The sequence below is a fragment of the Lachancea lanzarotensis genome, scaffold LALA0S11 (assembly GCF_000938715.1).
Source record: "Lachancea lanzarotensis genome assembly LALA0, scaffold LALA0S11, whole genome shotgun sequence".
Lineage (NCBI taxonomy): Eukaryota > Fungi > Ascomycota > Saccharomycetes > Saccharomycetales > Saccharomycetaceae > Lachancea > Lachancea lanzarotensis.
Genome location: NW_019212889.1, coordinates 355,067 through 372,067, shown reverse-complemented (window position 1 = coordinate 372,067; position 17,001 = coordinate 355,067). Strand labels below are relative to the sequence as shown.

General features: G+C 44.0%; 9 protein-coding genes across 9 annotated transcripts; 6 read left to right on the top strand and 3 right to left on the bottom strand.

The window, feature by feature from the left end:
• Nucleotides 1-300: 300 nt before the first annotated feature.
• ASG7 (LALA0S11e03994g1_1) lies at nucleotides 301-915 on the top strand (the record flags this gene model as incomplete). Its single annotated transcript, XM_022775272.1, has 1 exon — nucleotides 301-915. The coding sequence occupies one exon, from the start codon at nucleotides 301-303 to the stop codon at nucleotides 913-915; it is 615 nt and encodes a 204-aa protein (XP_022630640.1).
• Nucleotides 916-1,251: 336 nt separating this feature from the next.
• Nucleotides 1,252-2,445, top strand: TOH1 (LALA0S11e03972g1_1; the record flags this gene model as incomplete). Its single annotated transcript, XM_022775271.1, has 1 exon — nucleotides 1,252-2,445. One exon carries the CDS (start codon nucleotides 1,252-1,254, stop codon nucleotides 2,443-2,445), a length of 1,194 nt encoding a protein of 397 aa, XP_022630639.1.
• A 467-nt stretch (nucleotides 2,446-2,912) lies between these two features.
• Nucleotides 2,913-4,301, top strand: STE3 (LALA0S11e03950g1_1; the record flags this gene model as incomplete). Its single annotated transcript, XM_022775270.1, has 1 exon — nucleotides 2,913-4,301. One exon carries the CDS (start codon nucleotides 2,913-2,915, stop codon nucleotides 4,299-4,301), a length of 1,389 nt encoding a protein of 462 aa, XP_022630638.1.
• Nucleotides 4,302-4,845: 544 nt separating this feature from the next.
• Nucleotides 4,846-6,558, bottom strand: CPS1 (LALA0S11e03928g1_1; the record flags this gene model as incomplete). Its single annotated transcript, XM_022775269.1, has 1 exon — nucleotides 4,846-6,558. One exon carries the CDS (start codon nucleotides 6,556-6,558, stop codon nucleotides 4,846-4,848), a length of 1,713 nt encoding a protein of 570 aa, XP_022630637.1.
• An 807-nt stretch (nucleotides 6,559-7,365) lies between these two features.
• RFA3 (LALA0S11e03906g1_1) lies at nucleotides 7,366-7,716 on the top strand (the record flags this gene model as incomplete). Its single annotated transcript, XM_022775268.1, has 1 exon — nucleotides 7,366-7,716. The coding sequence occupies one exon, from the start codon at nucleotides 7,366-7,368 to the stop codon at nucleotides 7,714-7,716; it is 351 nt and encodes a 116-aa protein (XP_022630636.1).
• Nucleotides 7,717-7,964: 248 nt separating this feature from the next.
• On the bottom strand, nucleotides 7,965-8,813 carry KRE9 (LALA0S11e03884g1_1; the record flags this gene model as incomplete). Its single annotated transcript, XM_022775267.1, has 1 exon — nucleotides 7,965-8,813. One exon carries the CDS (start codon nucleotides 8,811-8,813, stop codon nucleotides 7,965-7,967), a length of 849 nt encoding a protein of 282 aa, XP_022630635.1.
• Nucleotides 8,814-10,082: 1,269 nt separating this feature from the next.
• Nucleotides 10,083-12,605, top strand: SWI3 (LALA0S11e03862g1_1; the record flags this gene model as incomplete). The annotated part of the gene is made up of 1 exon (XM_022775265.1): nucleotides 10,083-12,605. One exon carries the CDS (start codon nucleotides 10,083-10,085, stop codon nucleotides 12,603-12,605), a length of 2,523 nt encoding a protein of 840 aa, XP_022630634.1.
• Nucleotides 12,606-13,390: 785 nt separating this feature from the next.
• On the top strand, nucleotides 13,391-15,289 carry COY1 (LALA0S11e03840g1_1; the record flags this gene model as incomplete). The annotated part of the gene is made up of 1 exon (XM_022775264.1): nucleotides 13,391-15,289. The coding sequence occupies one exon, from the start codon at nucleotides 13,391-13,393 to the stop codon at nucleotides 15,287-15,289; it is 1,899 nt and encodes a 632-aa protein (XP_022630633.1).
• Nucleotides 15,290-15,581: 292 nt separating this feature from the next.
• RPL17B (LALA0S11e03818g1_1) lies at nucleotides 15,582-16,357 on the bottom strand (the record flags this gene model as incomplete). Its single annotated transcript, XM_022775263.1, has 2 exons — nucleotides 15,582-15,827; nucleotides 16,049-16,357. 2 exons carry the CDS (start codon nucleotides 16,355-16,357, stop codon nucleotides 15,582-15,584), a joined length of 555 nt encoding a protein of 184 aa, XP_022630632.1.
• Nucleotides 16,358-17,001: the final 644 nt, after the last annotated feature.

Below are 17,001 nucleotides of genomic sequence, written 5' to 3'. Positions count from 1 at the left end.
CGGGGTTTCAAGAAGCACTGTATCGAAACTGGATTTCCGCCAGGGGCTCAAAACTGGTTTTGGTATTGGTGCTTTCCAAAACGGTAATTTTATTTTATGCTGACGCTGACATTTTACTTATGCTGGCACTTTTGATGGACAATGCGAGACATTATTGAAGGGTCTAAAGACTAGTATTTCTGATATAAAATGCTGGGCTGATTCTATGCTTTGCGTCAATAACGTGGCAAGAAAGAGGACTTGTAGTAAATTTTAACAGAGTTCTCGTGTGAACCTTTATTTCGATCGCTGCGGCAAACAATGTCGGCTACAGAATCTCTCACGGTAGTTGAATACGCACTTCCGCCATTCGAAGAGTATACGAAAACTTATTCTTGTCAGTGTAAAAGCTGTCTATTGTGCGAAAAAACTCAATTCTGGATGCCTCGACTATTTTTTGCCGGATTTATCTTCCCGGTCTGTTGGATTTTGGTAGTTGCAATTTTTGCGTATACCTGCTTCGCAGTACCGCATGACTTCGAACTGCCACCAATAACGGATGACGAGCAGCCTACGTTGTTTGAACTGGAGATGCATCGTAAATGTATCTGCAAAGCCAAAGAGGTTTCGCCGGATAAAAGAATATTACCAAACGAAAATAACAAAAATGATTCTAGCCCACCACCCAATCGATTGGACACTCCTCTATCGCGCTCAAGACCCAACACTGCCCGTTTGAGCCAAATTTTGGCCAGCGCCAGGAGTGACTACATTCACTCCGTCGCTAGTGATGTTATACAATGGCATACCAAACTTTACAAGTTTCGCCTCAATTGGGCTCTTAGGGCTGGTTTATCCTCGGTGTGCTACATAACGGTAATCCTGTTTTTGGTTTTGACGTTTCGCTCTAGTAGAAAAATGCCCAGAAAACCATGAACTCCGGTTCGAGCTTGGCAACTGAAAAATATCATTCTACTAAGTGACAGTAAATGATAAAGTGATCGAAGCTCGAGGCTTGGCCAAATTCCTGCACACATGATAAATTAGCCCAGAAAACCTATAAAAAGAAGCATACGACGAAAACCTCGAAACTACCTTTTATAAGTTGGCACTCACTGACTCCAAAGGTAGCCACACAGCACTCATTGGATTGTTTTAAATCACACATATCAGTGGTTTAACTTAGGATAGAGAACTGCAGTTTCTTAACATTCTTTTTTCACGGTCAATTTTGAGCCCTTTTTCGTTGAGAAAGTTCGAAATTCTTTGAAAATGCAGCTCCAGAATGTGTTCATCGCAGCTGCCGGGCTTTTTCAGCTTTCAGCAGCTGCCGATAATGTCCAGGCATTCCAAAAAGTTGAGTTTAGTAATGTCGGTTTTACGGGTTCTTACACACCAGTAACGTCTATCAAAAACCCAGACACTGATAAATGTTCATGTTCTGTAGGATCCAAGGATTGGTTTTCTGGCTCGAGTGCCCCTATTTCCGAGGCAGTCTCTGTGCATTTCCGTGGACCTTTGAAACTCAATAAGTTTGCATTCTACAATGCTTCGTCGTTCACAGTGGGCAACACAGACAACTCCTCGAGCTGGAATCGAGTGGCATATTTCGACGCTAGTAGTCAAACGGGCGAAAACGTTACATTTTTGACCAAAGCTGGCACGGACTCGCCAGTGCTTGGACAGGCACTCACTTTTGCAGGTTCTGATGGTGTTTCGTCGTCCAAGACCGCTGCCTATCTTGCTAACGATAATTTGATCAAATCCGACCAAGAGTACACTATTTTCTCGAACGTTAGCTGCCCTAAATCGAGCACAAAGAACTCGTGTGGTGTTTACCGGAAAGGCATTCCTGCTTTCCACGGTTTCGAAGCCGACACCAAGATGTTCCTGTTCGATTTCGAAATGCCCACTGAAACTCAAAACAACGGATCGAGCTTTAAATACTACGACATGCCAGCCATTTGGTTGCTAAACGACCAAATCCCAAGGACCTCGCAGTACCCTACGAACGCCAACTGTTCGTGCTGGGCCAGCGGATGCGGAGAATTCGATATTTTCGAAGTCATGAACGGAACTGAGAGAAATCATCTGTACTCCACGTTCCACACATTCCAGGGCATCGAAGATTTAGGAACCGGTATCCAGGCTGGTGGCTACATTTCCAGGAACACCTCGGGTAGTATGCAGGGTGGTGTGGTATTCGACTCCACCGGGAACACTGTGGTTTTCGTTTCGAATAACACTTCTTTCGACCAAACCATCAGTGCCGACACTTTAAACAACCTGCTATCTTCCTACAACCAAGATGAGAGCTATAGCACCAAGCTGGCCACCATATCTGCCACTGCGCCATCTACTACTTCTAAGTCCAACGCCTATGCCCTATTTGAAAAAGGACCCGGAAAATTGTGGTTCTACGCCTTCACTTTCCTGACAAGCGTTGCCCATACAGTCTTATTCTGAAATTACGGAAGACAAAATACAACTAGAGATATACGTTTCGAAAAATCGCAAGTTTTAGATGGTAAAGACAAACTAGCGCTTTCTACTAAGGCCATTACTCGAAGAGCCTGTCTTTGCCGTGGTTAGCCTTTAAACTCTTGAGTCTCGTACTCGGATTTAGTACTCGGGCCTTCCTTGAATTATCACTCTGTCCTAAACTGACGTGTGTGTCCAATTCTTACTCATTGGTGAACTAAACAGGAAGGAACTGACTTCATTGATCTCCAGAAGTAAAGCAGAGTTACCACACACTTGTTTCAAGGGTCTATTTGAGCCTCTCGAGTGTCATTGAGTTGAACCTCAAACCATGAAAACGATGGGAGCTAAAGACACATAAATACCCCTGCCTCGATCTGATTAGTCTTGGTGGTAGATCAGCTTGACTTATGGTTCAAAATATTGATTTCAGCTAACTCGCTTTTTAATCAATGAACTATTCCTCTACAATTCTTGGTTTGGGTGTCGTAGCCCTTGTTCTGCTTTTTCCACCGCTAGCATGGCATTCAAAGACTCGTAATACGCCAGCTATCATTTTGATCGTCTGGCTTATAATAATGGACATCAAGCTCATAGTTGATGCTGCAATTTGGGGCGGCTCTGATTTTGCTCAAAAATGGGCAGGTTACGGCTGGTGTGACCTGATGACGAAGCTGCAAGTCGGAGCCAATGTGGGATTATCCTGTTCTGTAGCTAATATCGCCTTCAATTTACACACCATTTTGAAAGCAGACAGCGTTCTTCCAGAGCCCAAGTCGTGGCGCAAGTTACGGACAGATCTATGCTTCAGTTTAATCACACCCATCGCCGTTATGGGACTATCATACGTGGTCCAGGTTTACAGATTTATAATTTTTAGGTACAATGGGTGCCAAAATCTGCTTGTACCAACGTGGGAAACCGTGGTGGTTTATACCATGTGGATGTTTGCATGGTCGTTTGTTGGATTTGTTTACGCGATATTACTGCTTCACGTTTTCTACCAGAAACGTAAAGATGTCAGGGACATTCTTCACTGCACCAACAGTGGCTTGAATTTGGCACGATTTGCACGACTTCTCATGTTCTGCGTTTTGATCATTTTGGTTATGTTCCCCTTCTCTTTCTATTCATTTGTGGCCGAACTACAAGAACTAAGCAGTGGTTACAATTTTCAAGCGATTCACGACAAATCGTCATGGAATACAGTGGTACGCCTCGATATCAAGAAACCACTTTACAGCGTTTGGCTGTACATCTTGATGTCTTATCTAGTCTTTGTTGTTTTTGGACTCGGTACAGATGCGCTCAAAATGTACGCAGATTGCGCCAGATGCTTAGGTTTAGGACCATTGATGGATGTTATTTCGCAACGTTTGGAAGCGAGGAGTCAGAAGCGCAGGTCTAAGCTTTCCTACTTTGTCCGCAGCGATCAAGAGACTTTCAAGAACAATGGTGGTCCTGGTAGTTCCTCTGATGGCACTAGTGTGATGAAATCCTCAAAAGGTTTCTCTGATGGTGAATCCTACGAATTCGAGGCCACCACACCTACTTCGCCATCTCATTTTATTATTGATTATGTGCTGCCTCATGAAAGGGTTCGCAAGGAAAGAATACGGGGGAAAGGTGGTAAAATAGATGATTTGGAAAGTTTATCCTACATGGTACAACCCATGGCGCCGATCAGTTTTGATGATGATCTCCATTTTAACGACCCATCCGACCCAACTGTTCAAACGGGGCGGGTTTCATATCACTCAGAAGGTCCGTCCTCGTCGTCAGACTATGGTAGTGCCAGAAATGTGATGGAAGACAAAGCTTCGGACTTTCAAGAAAAGTGACTGGGTCGCAATGAAGAGAAGCTTCCATTTGCACACCGAGAGCATTCGAGCCACGCAAATCAGAACTTGCTCAATACTCTAAGGGCTGCCAAAGCTTGTCTTCTCGGAGTTACAATCACACTAACGTTCGTTGTATTTTCAGGAGAGTCCGACGCTCGAGAAAGTTTTTCGAAGTTCCAAGTCGTCCCTGTTCTTCATTTGGGACTTCGACTGTGATGCGAACTGAGTTCACAGACAGAGACGAAAATGCTGGTTTCCGACATCGCAGTCGTAAGTAACATCAATAATAGTCCCTAATCTGTCAGGCAATTGACCGGTAAGGGACAAGTACAGCTATTTTAAGTATTATAGGTAAGGTTCCCTTCGTTCTTGTTTTGTCATTTCATGTTTATGTCAACAGATGCCAACTTTGACAACATCACCGCCAAAATTCAAACAAGGCTCAGTGAGACAAACCAATGATAAAAATACCACCAGACGTTCATATCTCAACAGTTTACTAGACTGTGTTGTTCTATTTAAAGTCTACTTAGTCCAATTGTGATTACGCTTTCTCATTAACGTTTATGATATACTCATAGATGAAGGCAACGGTTGACAAATGTGACGACAGAGAAATGTGTTCGTTCACTGAGTGTATTGTGCGCATCAAGTTTTCATCAACGATGACAGCCTGGAATCGGTAAATATTTTCAGTCAAACGCCAGTAGTACCTGGTGTCTGTGTTTCCGGATATCAGGGACTCCGTAACATAAAATTCAGTGTCAGGCTCGTCCTTGAAATGACCATTTTTGAAAACATTTTGGATAGTACCAGCAAAAAGGTCCCACACCTTTGAGCCTGACACCGGACTGCGGGGTGCTGGCTCTAGAGTCTTTTGGGAAAGAACCTCGATATAACCAAGATTAGTGGAAGGAATTACTTCCTGACCCTCGAAGACTACACCATAGTTAAACTCCTCAGCTATTTTCTTAACGAAACCCAGGTCCCTTTCTAGAGTCTCCTTGACTGAGGAGTTGATATCGATACGGTGGTTGACTAGAAAGGAGGTTACTTCTGGCAAGGCGTTTGCCTTGATACCACCTTTGACGATGTCAACGGCCTGGGAGGTTCTTAGCAAATCACGCAGCGGCCTCTCAGCACTGACAAGACTGATCAATTTGTGTCTTTGCTTGGTGTCAAAAGGTGCATCCAAGATGGCCTTTTTCCAGTCTTTTGGAAGTTGCGAATTATGTTCGGCAGCACACGTCAAGAAACCGTAGAATGGATTTTCTGCGGTAAAAGTCGGATCGAACGGATTGGACTCCAGCAAAGTAATCAAGCTTGCTGCAACTCCAATGGTAGTGTGATCCGGTGGCACAGAAGAGTGACCGCCAGTACCGTGCACGATAATTTCGACGTCTACGTAGCCCTTTTCAGCAGTAATTGGAGCCGCGACATAAACGTTTTTATCGATAGGAACAATTCCACCGCCTTCGTCCACAATAGCGTAAATTCCGTTGTCACCATACCTTTCGTACAAAAACTCACCGAGGTCGTGTGCACCGAGCAATCCGGACGACTCTTCGTCAAACCCAAAGGCAAGAATAACGCTTCTCTGTGGCTTGAAATCATCCTTCAAAAGCTGTTCAACGGCCTCTAATTCTCCGATCAACAGATTCTTGCAGTCTACAGACCCACGACCCCACACAAAATCGGTTTCGTTGTCATAATGGCCCGAAAAAGGTGGATATGTCCAGTCATCAACCGTTGTTGGGTTCACGGGTACGACATCTTGGTGAGCAGTCAGCAGCAAGGGTTCCAGGGACGGGTCTGAACCGTTCCAGGTGTACAACAGTGCAACTGAATTGACCTTTTCGCGCTTCAAATGCTGGTGAACCAGTGGGAAAGTGTCCTCTAGGTAATCGTGAAATTTGAAAAACGTTTTGTAGTAGTCCAAGTCATCCCCTGGTTGTGGGTTGGTGTCTTGGATTTCTGTAGGAACTCTAATCGCACCGCTGAATCTTTCGAGAGACTTTTGGCGGAAATCTGGGTCTCTGAAGATCAGTTCGATCGACTTGTCGAAATCTGGGCTCACCGGCTCGATGCTCCCACATCTCACGGAATCTGCCGAGGTCACGTTCCTCGAGGACCCAGCGTACCAAATTAAAGAAGAGAAGGCTAAACCTGCGCTTAGCAACGCCGTTAATTTCTTAATGTTGCTAAATCGATGATTTTGAAGCCGAGAGCCCTGTAACGGCTCGTATTTAGCGTCCATTGCGTCAATTCCACCGGTTTTTTTTCTCGACAGTAGATGCAGCGGCTGTCGAAAAAGGCTTACACGGATGGCAAATAACCAGCAGTTCTCAAGTAAGGCTAGAAACAAACAGCTGTTGGCGTTCTCAATCGCACTTTCTTCACGTATATGGATTCCATATCTCTTGGCATTTATATATAGTTCCCAAGGTAATCTAACACTACGTAATCTCGTAGACCCCTAATCCCAAACAGGTAATTCACATACCCGTTCGAGAAACGACGTCGGCAAAAAACGACGGACATAAAAAAAGCTCTGTAGAAAGCAGTCACGTGCCAATATTTTTGAAGACAACTGCAAACGTCAAAGAAGATGAAGAAAAGACCTTGACATGCAGAGGAGCACAAATACCGTGCTATTTGTGGGCTCCGTACAAGCGTTTCTGTTTTGGTGAAAGTTCGCATCCACAAAGAAAAAGAAGCTTCATACCATGTGAACGAGCGCAATTTATCGGGTCTTCTACACGAGTGTGATGGCGTTTCCGATCCCGTTGCACACACCCTTATCCGTTTGAGAGCCATCTAGCAATTGACGCTAAATAATGCGAGTTTAGTTCTAACGATTGGAAAAGAAAGGTCACGTGACTAAAGTCACATGTAATAAATGATTACATAAGCGACGCGTTACAGGTTATATTAATATAAAGTTATAATGAATTACAACAGATTACGCGATTCATCTGAACTTTTAAAGCTTCATAAGAAAGCACACAACGTCTTACGAGCTGTACTATTTCACCCTATTTCCACCTCTTGAACACGTCATAACATGTCGAGTCTAACGCCCCGTGTCGATCCCCAGCAACTGGGCCAGCTTTCTTCTCCCGTTTTCCGCATAATAGGACAAGTCACAGCGCAGCCTCAACGCGACCAGATTATCATAGCGAGCCCGACCACTGGTGGCGAAATGGTGAGTCTTACAAACGTGAGAACCTCTACAAGTGTGAATTACGAGGTGCAAGAATGGTACGAGTTTGTGTGCCGCAGTAATGACTCCGGTGACGTTGGATTCTTGGTACTGGATTCTGTCAAATGTGTATTCCCACCAGGCGAAACGATAAGTGTAGCCGGAGTGGTGGCACTCCAGCAACTTGCAAGCAAGTTCCCGGAATTGACTTAGGCTTGTGTCGCCCACCAAGGACCTCATCTAAAAAACCTCTGTGCGATGTTGCAGAGAGGCAAGCAAAAACATGCATGTTAATCTCTATTGTTTTTGAATGGAAAAGTCGTTTCCTGTTTTACGATTATCTGTAAATGCATTTTCTTTTACCTATGATATATTTTACCAATTTGCGCGTGTGTGTTCTATTTTTCTTTCTGATTGAATATCGTGCGTCTCCACGCCGATTTCTTACCATCCCCATCTATTCAAGAATTTGTCTCGAATCCTGTACCTTTCCACTGTTTCAGGTTGATTTTCCTTGTGGTCAACGTCTGTCTAGACTTGGGATCGTACCAGCCGTTGTTTTGCGTTGGATATGGTTGAGGAGTAGCCCAATTTACGGCACTTGTAATTTTATAAGACCAACCGGGTGTAAGGGTACTGGCCTGTTGCATGGAAGGGTTGAAAGTAGAATACATGGTCACTGCACTTGTGGGGAATCTTCTGGTCCACGTCGTGGCCGTTACGGAACCTGTGGGCTGCATTTGCATGGGAGCGTACCGCGTGCTTCCGGTTTGTTCTGTGTACGGAATGCTGAAGGATGCAGAATCAATGCCCGTACCTTGAGTGCCTGTATTGTATGCTACCTGATTTACTGGCTGCGACGTTGTTGTAAGAGTGGTTCCTACGGTACCTTGCATCGAGCTCAGAAGGAAACGGGCCGAGTACTGTGTACTTGAGAACGTGGCGGCACCATCCCCACTGATGTAGCCGTAAATTTGCAAGAAATACTGACCGTTTTTCGCCGCTGTGCTATCGAAAGTAGCTGTCGAAGTATACAGATCTCCGTTTTTTGTCAAATCACTTGGTTCAACCTTATTTCCGTTGATACACGTGAAATCATCGCTAGTAACACCATTACCACCGTAACAAAGCGAAAAAACGTAGTATTTGAACTTATCCAAAGTTGGTTGTTTCCCATTATCGGAAAACTCCACTGGAATAGAAACTGTACCACCGCTGGCAGTAAAAGTTAGGCCCGATCCTGGCTTGTCCAAAGCTATGTCTGCGACTGCAAACGATACCAAAAAAGCCAACAACAAACTCAGACGCATCGAGGATTGTTTCTAATGGGACAAGTCCTTGTATTTTTTATGATTTTGGATTTTTCTTGTTGGTCAAAGTTGATGAAAGAATGCTTGTTTTTTAGAGAGGCTTGATTAAATATAGCATATAGTTAAAGTTGATTGCTGATCTGGGGGAAAGCCTCGAGAGGAGTCATCACGTACGGGGAGTTAGAGTGAGAGAGAAAGAGAGACAGAGAGAGAGTATGTGTCAAGTTGTACTTGGTGGTATCGAGACTGATGGCAAGGAGCTTAGGTTGAGCAAGTTTTGATGGACTGGGGGTGGTTCAGTTGATTGAAGGTGAAAAGAAGAAACACTGGTCGTTTGATACGAGTATATCACGTGACCCCAGATCTGAGATCTGGGATTTTTCTTTCGACATGAGCAAGAGTATTTCGGTAATTCTGCGTATACCTTGGGTCAGTAACTTGAATTTTAGTAGCCGACTCTCACGAGGTGAGAAGTTTCCGGGTGGAAAACAATATTTTCAATAGTAATGGCAAAAACTGTTTTTTTATTCAGGAAAGAGAAGTGCATGTGTTGTGGAGCCGTGTGTACTGCTTCCATTAATAAACACCTATACCAAGACTTATCCTGCTAATCTTGACGGATTGTCTTAGAATTCAGCTAATGTAAAAAGCTCGTGTCACGTGCAGCGACGCAATAAGATAAAGTGATCTGAAATCTCTCTAAACTCTCAGGACTATGTCTAGAGGATCGAAAAGTACACTATTCGGATGTTTTTAATGCGAAATATGACAATGAAAAGGCTTGCATGATGAAGAGCTTTTCAACTGCCATCCAGGGTCCAAACTTTCCTCACTCGTGGACAATCAACCTCAAATTGCCAACTTATGGAATGACAGATTAGTACAGAGTGATCACAATGATCAACGAACTCTTAAAAATCGTTTCTCGCATCTAATAACCCAGACTTCAATTACCTATATCGTTTGGGTGAGCCATGTATCTAACTTTAAGTAATTTCACAATGACGCGAGGCTTTTGCTCCCGTCAAAACCCCAAATGCAGCATAATCCTTTACGACAAAAACGTAACACAATGCATCTCAAACTCTAATTTGATTATGAATTTAACAAAACGCTAGCCAACTCGAATACAACTCCCCAGCTTCTGGCATTGAACTCTCACTGTCAAAAAGTTGATCGTAAACAATTGAAAACATATATCACCATCCACGAATACCAAATAGTGAAAAGTTCGAAATATCAACCTACCCAAATATCGATACTATTCGAATGCCAACAGCGGACACAAGACTTGCCGTTTGGCTGCCAGAAAAGATCACTTGTTCATCAATGACCATGGAGGAAGCTTTCAAACAAGATTCGGAAGGTTTAGAATCAAGTGCTCGCGACCTTGTTGGCGGAATCCACGAAAACCACGACGAATTCGCGGTCGACGATACTAACGGTCAAGATGAACCGCAAACGGTGGTAGACAAGAAACAAGATTCTACCGTCAAGGCCCCAAAAGGCGCTCATTTCCCTGAGGGACCGGCTCTCGATTCTCTTCGTCCTGAGTTCTCTCATACCGATACAAATCTTTCCGAAGACTTATCCAAACCAGACCCAAACTCAAGGACCGCAGAAGATGAGCAGGCGATAACAAGCAACGAGGACGTTGAGAATGAAGAAACTAAAGATCGGGAACTCGAAATAACTACGCAAGAACTTAAAAGCAGTGCTTCAAAATCAATGGAGAATAGTGCAACTTCGTTCAACCGAGAAGAACTAGAACCAGAAGTAGAGCAGGACCAAGAAGGGAAAGAGGAGCAGGAAGAAGAAATGATCGAAGGACCGGAAGAGGAACAGAGACAAGAGCCGAAAGAGGAACATGTAGAAGAACCGCAAGAAGAACAGGTTGAAGAACAGGAAGCAGAACCGAAAGTGAATCAAGAGTACATTGAAGGGCACCTTGAAGATCACAAAAAAACACATGAAGAGAATAGTGCTGACGTAGATGAGAACGACCAATCAAGCGAACAACCGCTACCGTTCGAAAGGGATGATGAACGGAAAGATGAGACATATGTCGAATCCTCGATCGAGCCAGGTGTCAAAAACAGCGTTAAAGTGGCAACAAAGAAGCCTATGGAAAGTACAGATTATGCACAAGAAGGAAAAGTGGAATCTGCAAATGCAGACTATGGCCAAGAAGACCATCACTTAAACCCCGGCACGGAACATCCCCTCTCAAGTTCAGCCGTCAAAGTTGAAAGTTCACATGGGCTCCAGCATAGCATCACAACAGAAATAACTGGTAAAGCATCGACCGCAAAGCCTGCAGATCTGGCCACACCACAATCTCATGATATTGTCATACCGTCGTATGCGCGCTGGTTCCATCTACAAAAAATTCATTCCGTTGAAAAGCAATCTTTACCAGAGTTTTTCACAAACCGGATTCCATCCAAAACGCCTCAAGTCTACGTCAAGTACCGTAATTTTATGGTCAATTCTTACCGCTTGAATCCTAATGAGTTTCTCACAATGACTGCAGCGAGGCGGAGTTTATGCGGTGACGCTGGCGCCATCCTTAGAATCCACAAATTTCTTACTAAATGGGGTTTAATCAACTATCAAGTCGATGCCAAGATCAAGCCCAAGCAAGTGGAACCACCTTTCACCGGAGATTTCACGACAAAGCATGACGCTCCTCGTGGGCTTTTCCCATTTGAAAGTTATAAGCCTGCTATACAAATTCCAGACCTTTCACGTCTAAAGAAACTCATGCATCAGATAGATCCAAGCCCTGGGGTAATGCATTCGGAAGAAACAAAACCAAGTGAAACCAATTCACAAATCGGGGATGACAAGAAGAGGAAGCTGGAAGGTAGTTCTGAGCCATTGGGCCCCAAAGTAAAGCTTCAAAGGCCTAACATTTTGGAAACCGCGGATAAAGACTGGTCGAAAGAGGATCTTGAAAAACTTTTGCAGGGGTTGCAAAAACATAAAAGTGATTGGCAAAGAGTTGCCCACTTCGTTGGTAATAAAACTGCAGAACAATGCATACTGAGGTTTCTGCAACTACCCATCGAAGACCCATTTTTACAATCCAACATTAGCGATGAACTGGGTCCTTTGAAATATGCACCACATTTACCTTTTTCAAAAGCTGACAATCCCGTCATGTCCACTATAGCATTTTTGGTGGGCTTGGTAGATCCAAATATGGTGAAAAAGATGACTGATCGAGCAATAGATTCGATAAAACCAGACAGCGAGAAAGAGACAAGCCCCGAGGCCGGCAGCTACATCAAAGAAGGCAGTGAGCTTGCTCTAGCAACACTCGGTGCCAGATCACACGTTTTTGCTACTAACGAAGAAAGACATATGAACGCACTGGCGAACGAGATGATTCAACTTCAATTAAAAAAGGTTGGTTTAAAACTTCAAGTGCTGGCAACAATGGAAAAATCATTGGAGATGGAGAAAAAGGCTATCCAAAAGCAACAAGAGGACACTTTCATACAAAGGCTATCGTTGGCAAAGCACTCAAACGCTATTAATGCCAAACTGCAACAGTGCCTTGACGATTTCGATGACAAAATGAAGCTGCAAGCACATTTCAACGACCTCAAAGAGCTACAAACGGAACCCGCTAGGACAAGCCTCGGGAAAGGCATGTCTTCAACGCCCGTTTCGGATGGCACGCCGCACAGTCAGGGGCGAAAGTCTGACGATGACTTAACGAAAGACCCGTTTGTTAAACCCGTGTCCGTCGATGCCCCTCAGGCGTACCGGTATTGGTCCGGTTAGTCCTCTAAGGCGGGGTGCGTCCGTTTCAAAGATTGGAAAGCACATTACGAGCAACGAGTTCTACGCACTACCTGGTAAGCCAATCTGCATTTAATATCAGCTTCAGTGCACATAATACGTCACTTCTGCATCGTGGATGTCAGATTTCGCACTTTCGGCACATTTTCAGGTTCATCAAGAGAGATAATCATTATGTGTAAGAACATAACTTATTGTATCACTAATAAATAACCGCTTTAAAGCAATCCTAAAAACTTGATGTAATGTGTGTTCCGCGTTGGTTCATCCTTTAATGCTTTCCAATTACATAAAATCAAGAACATAAAATCGTGCCTCCTCTAATTCCAAACACTAAACCCTGGGCTGTTCGACATCGAGAGATGCTTGATACGATTAGCTGAATTTGGCATATAGCGTACGTGAATATAGTTCTCGATGGTGTCTCGTCGTGTTGGCAACAATTACGTGAATAGTTAGATTTTCAACAACTTTCAATCAAAACAAGTCTAAAGAATCGCTGAGATCAACAAATCTACATCAACATGAAGCTGAAAATAATTCAAAGATGCTGAAGTAAGTCTTATCGGGATCAGAAGCCGTTTGAAGATTGATGCCAGGGTTTTCATCTTTCATGGGTTGTTAAAACTAATTACGTATAAGTTGATCCATAATAATAAGAGCCTGTTCACTACACCTGTGTAGAGGAACACCTCATCACTTAGAAGGAACGTAACAACATTTTGAAGTAACAGTCTCGTTTAAAGCTTCCTAACTAGAATTGAGGTATGCTGGACGATACGGTGTTCCAGCATGCTGTTGAAGTATGGTCGAAAGCGGGCTTTACGGAGCTACAACGGCTGCTGGACGAAGGTGTGTTAACAGCTAAAGAGCTTGAGTCTAAGTCATTGAACTCGAGAAGGGCTCTGGCTTCAGAGACCAAGCAGTTTAAGAGGCTCGAGGAAGGAGAGAAGCTAGGACAGGTGAACAAAATAATCAAAAGTTATCAGCAGGAGGTGGACAGTTTGACATCTCGATCAAAGGTTGCAGAAGAGCTAGTGTTGAGCCTGTATTCGAAACTATCAGAAACTCCTGATCCATACCCTCTTCTTGAAATGTCAGTACAGCAAACCCAGAGTGCAGATGACATCAAGACTTTAAAGGGTAAAATTGAGGATTTGGAAAACCAAATCTCGAAAAGGGCCGATTACGACAAAGTACGTGCCAGGCTTCTGGACCTTGAACAAAATTCCGCAAAGACTTTATCTAAAAGACTTGCGGCCAAGGAGCAAGAACTGAGCTCGCAGTTTCTTGAGAAAGAAAGGAATTGGAAGGAACGCGAGAAGGAGTTAACACGCCAACTAGAAACGAGCAAAGACACCAACAAAATCTTGGAAAGTAAGCTAACACAAACAGTCGATGGAAATGGAGATTCACACAAAGGTCCTACAGAACGTCAATCTGCTGAACAGCAGTTACTGCTACAAGAGGTGCAGTCTTCACAAGCCCGAATTTTGGACCTCGAGAAAAGGAACGAAGATTTAAGTGGCCAATTGGCGAAAGCTACTAGTGAGGAAGAGCAAGCATTAGAAAAGGACGCCCGAAATTTGAAGATTAATGAATTAGAGTCGGAAAACGCTCTACTGAGCGCCTCCCTTGCTCACGAACATAAATTGCTAGAAACAAATATCAAGGACAAAGAAACTCGCATGGATTCACTAGAACAGCAGTTACTTTTGGTACAGGACGAATTGGCAAAAAAGGCTCGGAAACTTAATGTCTATGGAGATTACGAAGCTATCAAACGGGAATTGACAGCACTCAAGAAAATTGAATTTGGAGCGTCAGACGAGGATGGAACCAGTGTGGATTCAACATTGTTGAAAGCGAATAAGAAACTTCAAGGCAATTTGGCCGAGCTTCGTGGCAAATTTGGTGGGATGGAGAAAGAGTCCTCTACAGTGCGAAAAGAAAACTTGAAGCTGATAGAGCAGCTGAAACAGTTAGAGAAGGTCAATGTGCAGTTAGAATCGGACTTGGAGCGGATGGATAACATCAGTACTATAAATGACACGGCAAGTATGATGTCAGGTGTGACGCGACAAATGAACCGTGTTGGAACCTCTACGCGGTATGGCGGAAAGCTTTCACCGACAAGCTCGATTATTGGCATTCCGGAGGACACAGACATCAAACCTATAGAGAGTGGGAGTTCAACCGTCTTACGGATGTTAACACAGCAAAGAGATAGGCTACGTGCCAAGACCACGGAGTTGGAAAAGAAGTTGCGTCAAACGAACGTTAATGACGGACAGTTGCGCGCGGAACTTGGCAAGCTCAAAGCCGATAACGCCAAAATGTACGAGCGCATAAGGTTTCTGTCATCTTATGGGTCTAAAGGTGCGGTTACAGAGGATCTACTGGACTATTCCCAAAATTACAACGAATCTCTCCATCCAATAGCCGACTTCAAACAAAAAGAGCTGGATAGGATGAAGAAAAAGGGGCTTTCACCTTTAGAACAGCTATTTCTGAATTTTGCGAAGGTGGTGCTGGCTAACAAGACAACCAGAATTGTATTTATGCTGTACTGTCTAGGTCTACATGGCCTGGTACTGGTAACGTGCATTTACGCAACGAGTCTTGGCGGAGGCGAAAAGTTAGTAGAGCAGAGTGTAAAAATATAGAATTTGCTAGTTACGGAATTTTTGAATCTGTCAGTTGAGAAGTCCGATCTAAGTCACTGTGTAAGACGTTCGCCAAATCAAGTCATGGGTGTACAGACAAGAAAGGCCGAGTTTTAAACACCGGTGAATACAGCTCGCTCCGCAGCTAATCTACACATAAGACTGACTGACTCCACTTGGTCAGTCAATCAGGAAAGTAACGGCACAATTTTTTTCTTGCGTTAGATTATACAGAAGTGTTAATGGTGATGTAGAGGTGCTATCTTTGAGTTTATAACCGTTGGTTCAGAATTTAAGCGGAAATACGCTTCTGTTCGGCCAATCTACCTCTTTGTCTGGAAGACAATCTGACAACCTTCTTTTCGGCAGCTTTCTCGACGGCTTCCTCCTTTTCGGTTAGGACAAGCTCGATGTGAGATGGAGAAGATTCGTATTTGTTGATTCTACCGTGAGCTCTGAAAGTTCTTCTTCTCTGCTTTGGGGCCTTGTTGACCTGGATGTGAGAAACGAAAAGCTTGGTGGAGTCCAAACCCTTAGACTGTTGAGTGTGTTAGTAAGATGAATCGTCAAAATTCGGTGGAATATAAGAAAGGAGAAGGAGAGTGATTTTTAGTCTGTGATTGTTTTGCAACAAACCATGAGTTTCACCACAATCGTGGTAAAATACGCTCTTCTCCGAGTATATGTCCAGACTTTATTGTCTGTCTCTCTGTCCCTTTCATTTTCCCTTTCTTGCGTTATCGTATCACTTTAACATACTTCAGCGTTGGCAGCAGCGTTCTGCAACAAGTCCTGGACGAACTTGACAGACTTGGCTGGCCATCTGGCCTTGGTGACACCGAACTCCTTACCCTGGGCGGTTCTACCGATCGAGGAGTTGAATCTTCTGAATGGGATGGCTCTTTGGTGGTCCAAGACTTGTTCCAAGTATTTTTGAGCTCTCTCCAAACCCCATCCGTTGATGGCCTGAGCAGTCTCACGGGTGTTCTTGAAAGAAACACGCAAGTAAGAACCACGGGCAGCAGCCGACTTGGCTGGGTTGGTAGAAGTAGCACCGTATCTAGCCATTGTTTCGTTGATTTCTGGAGATAGCTGTAAACTGAGGGTCTACTTGGTGATGATTTGCCAAATTTTAGAAGTTTTGGTAAATTTCACGATCCTAGCTGCTACACGCCCTGTGGACAGAGTAGAGAGCCCCTGGCTAGAGGTTAGGAGCCAGGCTGGAAGCTAGGCAGAGGTCCTGGCGCGGCGTGGCACTGGCTGACGAGACCGCTAGAGGGAGACTGGTGCTGGCGGACTGCCCAGCCGTGCTGGACATTGGTACTGGAGGCTCTGACTACGCACTGGGCTTGGTTCCTGCTCGGTTTGGACAACAAGTTTCATAACAAAAAGGGACGCAAACAAAAATTCCAAGATTAGATTCGCAAAAATACATATTTTTATTTTTCAAATTATTTTTATATATTTTGAAGTAAGATGTATGGGTGGAGGAAAAGCAGTCCAACGAGATAGAAATTGGCTTTAATCGGTGTTAATGATGAAGTATAAGACGATGAGCCCTTACTGTAGAGAATGAAGGAGCGGAGTATGGGTTTTGAACAAAAGGTATGGGGAGGTTGTACGGGAACAAGGAAAAGATCCTGCAAGAGCGAGAGTACTGTAACTATAGTGAAAGTTTTTTTGAAAATGCATTTGATCTCGAACTATGCGGT